The sequence below is a fragment of the Chiloscyllium plagiosum genome, chromosome 18, assembly GCF_004010195.1.
Source record: "Chiloscyllium plagiosum isolate BGI_BamShark_2017 chromosome 18, ASM401019v2, whole genome shotgun sequence".
In the NCBI taxonomy this organism is placed as follows: Eukaryota; Metazoa; Chordata; class Chondrichthyes; order Orectolobiformes; family Hemiscylliidae; genus Chiloscyllium; species Chiloscyllium plagiosum.
This window is the reverse complement of record NC_057727.1, coordinates 24,380,918-24,383,499: the sequence shown is the minus strand read 5'-3', so window position 1 is coordinate 24,383,499 and position 2,582 is coordinate 24,380,918. Positions and strand designations below refer to the sequence as shown.

The following is a 2,582-nucleotide window of genomic DNA, read 5'->3' as shown; positions in this document are numbered from 1 at the left end:
TGAGGGGTGACCTTATAGAGATTTACAAAATTATGAGGGGCATGAATAGGATAAATAGACAAAGTATTTTCCCTGGGGTTGGGGAGTCCAGAACTAGAGGGCATAGGTTTAGGGTGAGAGGGGAAAGATATCAAAGAGACCTACGGGCAACTTTTTCAAAGGATCGTACGTATATAGAATGAGCTGCCAGAGGAAGTGGTGATGGCTGGTACAATTGTGACATTTAAGAGGCATTTGGATGGGTATTTGAATAGGAAGAGTTTGGAGGGATATGGGCCGGGTGCTGGAAGGTGGCTCTAGATTGGGTTGGGATATCTGGTCGGCATGGATGGGTTGGACTGAAGGGTCTGTTTCCATGCTGTACATCACTATGACTCTAGTCCATGCTGGCCAGCATTTGCAAAATAAATGAGTCTCATTTGCCTGCATTGGCCCCCTCCTTCTCTGACACCCCTACTTAAAGTTTCAAAACAGTAGGAAAATAGAGTAGATGGATCAAACGTGACAGCCTTCTTTAAAATTAGATTTAAAGTGGCAACAGAGGGAAACTGAAATTTGAAAAGACACAGAAACATGAAAGTAAAACAATGAGAAAAAGAGTCAATGTTACAGACACTGTCTTGAGGCAAGAGCAAGGGTAAAGAGAGCATGAGAGGAAGAGGAAGGAGTACAAAAGGGGCAAAAATAATTTATACGAAAGAAACAGAGAGTAGGGACAGGGAACAATAAGCTAACCCACCCAATAGTAAACCGATGGGATCAGTTTTAATTAACATCAAAGGTCAATTTTCCCAGGGTGTAAAATGGATATCTAATCTTCATAGGCAAAAATTAAACTCATGAATAACGTTATAAGAGATCACCATAATAATGTACTAACTAATATTATATCATATTACTTGCAATTTTAAAATTGCATATTTTAGAGTTTATAGGCAGGAGAATGGACAAAGACTCCTTTTAAAAAGGAGCACAGCAGATCTAGTCTAACGAGGCACATATTTCTTCAGTGCATAGGTAAGTTACACAATTTCCACAAAATGAAATGTTTACAGCTTTTAGAAAATCACTGCAGAATGCAATATATCACATGTATCAGTCAGTATATCATTCAATAGCACACAGTCTTGAAATAAAACAACTGTTGTACTGAAATTGGACCCTAGTACACCAGAATTTATCCTAGATTTGGCCAATGTGGAAACCATAATAGGCAGATTGATTTGATAACGAATTTCAACCATATTTGCTCTTTCTAATTATCAAAAAAAGCAATATGGCTGGAATATTAAGAACATATTAAATGGTAATATTAAGAACATTTGACATGTGTTACTTACATCTACAAGGAATAGAAAGAAAGCAATGCTATTGTTTTTCCTTTCTGAATCCAGTTATTTAAGGCAATCGATGATACAAATCTATAATCACTAAAAACACAACAAATCCTAAACTAACAAACCTTTATAATGTGTAGGCAAACATTCGAGCGCGCTTCACAGGATATTCAGCCAAAAACTGACAGTGAACCACGAAATTAATGACCAAACGCCGGCCAATGAGCCAGGTTTTAATCAGCTACTTGAAAGGAGAACACACAAGACTGGGAAAGGGGATCCTATTATAGCCCAGAAATCTTTCTGCAAATAATTCACAGTAAGGTACAAACCATTAAATGAGTTCGACTTTAGAGGTAGCATTTAGGTTCCTACAGTTGCTTACCCAATTATACCCAAGGGTTAACTGGAGAGGACTGGAGGCATTTGACTACTGTCCGGGACACGAAGTTCTCTTCTAAACAAAACTTAATTATGATCATTTGAAGTTCGCAAATTAACAGCAAAGATAGTCAAAGGTATCACGTTAAGCATATATTTGTCCTGAACGTGCTGCATTGTTTGATGAGCAGTCTCTGCAGTATTGACCAAGTGGTCTGCATGGGGGGGATGAGTGCAGGCTGCCCCACCGCATTTCCTCACTCTCTGGTCGGATGAGGGTCTGGTCTGGTGGCCCTACAGCTCTCTCTCCCTCTATTTCCCCCCCACCCCAAGCGTTACCTGAGATTCCGCTATGCTTGCTGCCAGTCTGTAGTTGGCCGGCGCCTCCTTTGTCAGCCCCCTGAGTGTCGTGCGAGCGACCCGGCTGAGAGACAGCAACGCCTTCATTGTCCTTGCGCCGCTTTGTGCGCTGCAGCCGCGGAGCTCCCCCGTCTCCCAGCCGCTACCGCTCGCCGGCTCATTGTGCTCTCGGAGAGCGGGGGCCCCAGCTATCAATGCTACCCGCAGACGTCACCGCCCGCCCCCGCTGATGGACAGTTCCCCTTTCGCCCACCCCCCTCCCCTTACCCCAGTTCGTCCACCACCCCCCCCCCCCCCCGGCCCCGCCAACTTTGCAGCGCCTCATGTGGGCCAGGCACAGCACGGTGCAGCAGCAGCAGCATCACACAGTCGCGCAACCCTCCCCATCCATGTGGCGAGTGAGGACACAAAGCCTGTTCAACATCACAACAGCAACAACACAACCCTGACGCAAATAGCCAGGGCACAGATACCAGTAACAACAGCATTCAGAGCGCAAAGTTG

At 44.2% G+C, this 2,582-nt stretch overlaps 1 protein-coding gene across 1 annotated transcript in view; it reads right to left on the bottom strand.

Moving 5' to 3' along the window:
* Nucleotides 1–2,300, bottom strand: part of zgc:77375 (uncharacterized protein LOC402927 homolog) — a 52,991-nt gene extending 50,691 nt beyond the window's left edge. Inside the window, exon 1 of the mRNA XM_043707977.1 lies at nt 2,058–2,300. Coding sequence (XP_043563912.1) covers nt 2,058–2,165 — 108 coding nt within the window. The 5' untranslated portion in view covers nt 2,166–2,300. The remainder of the gene's footprint in view (nt 1–2,057) is intronic.
* Between the last annotated feature and the right edge of the window lie 282 nt (nt 2,301–2,582).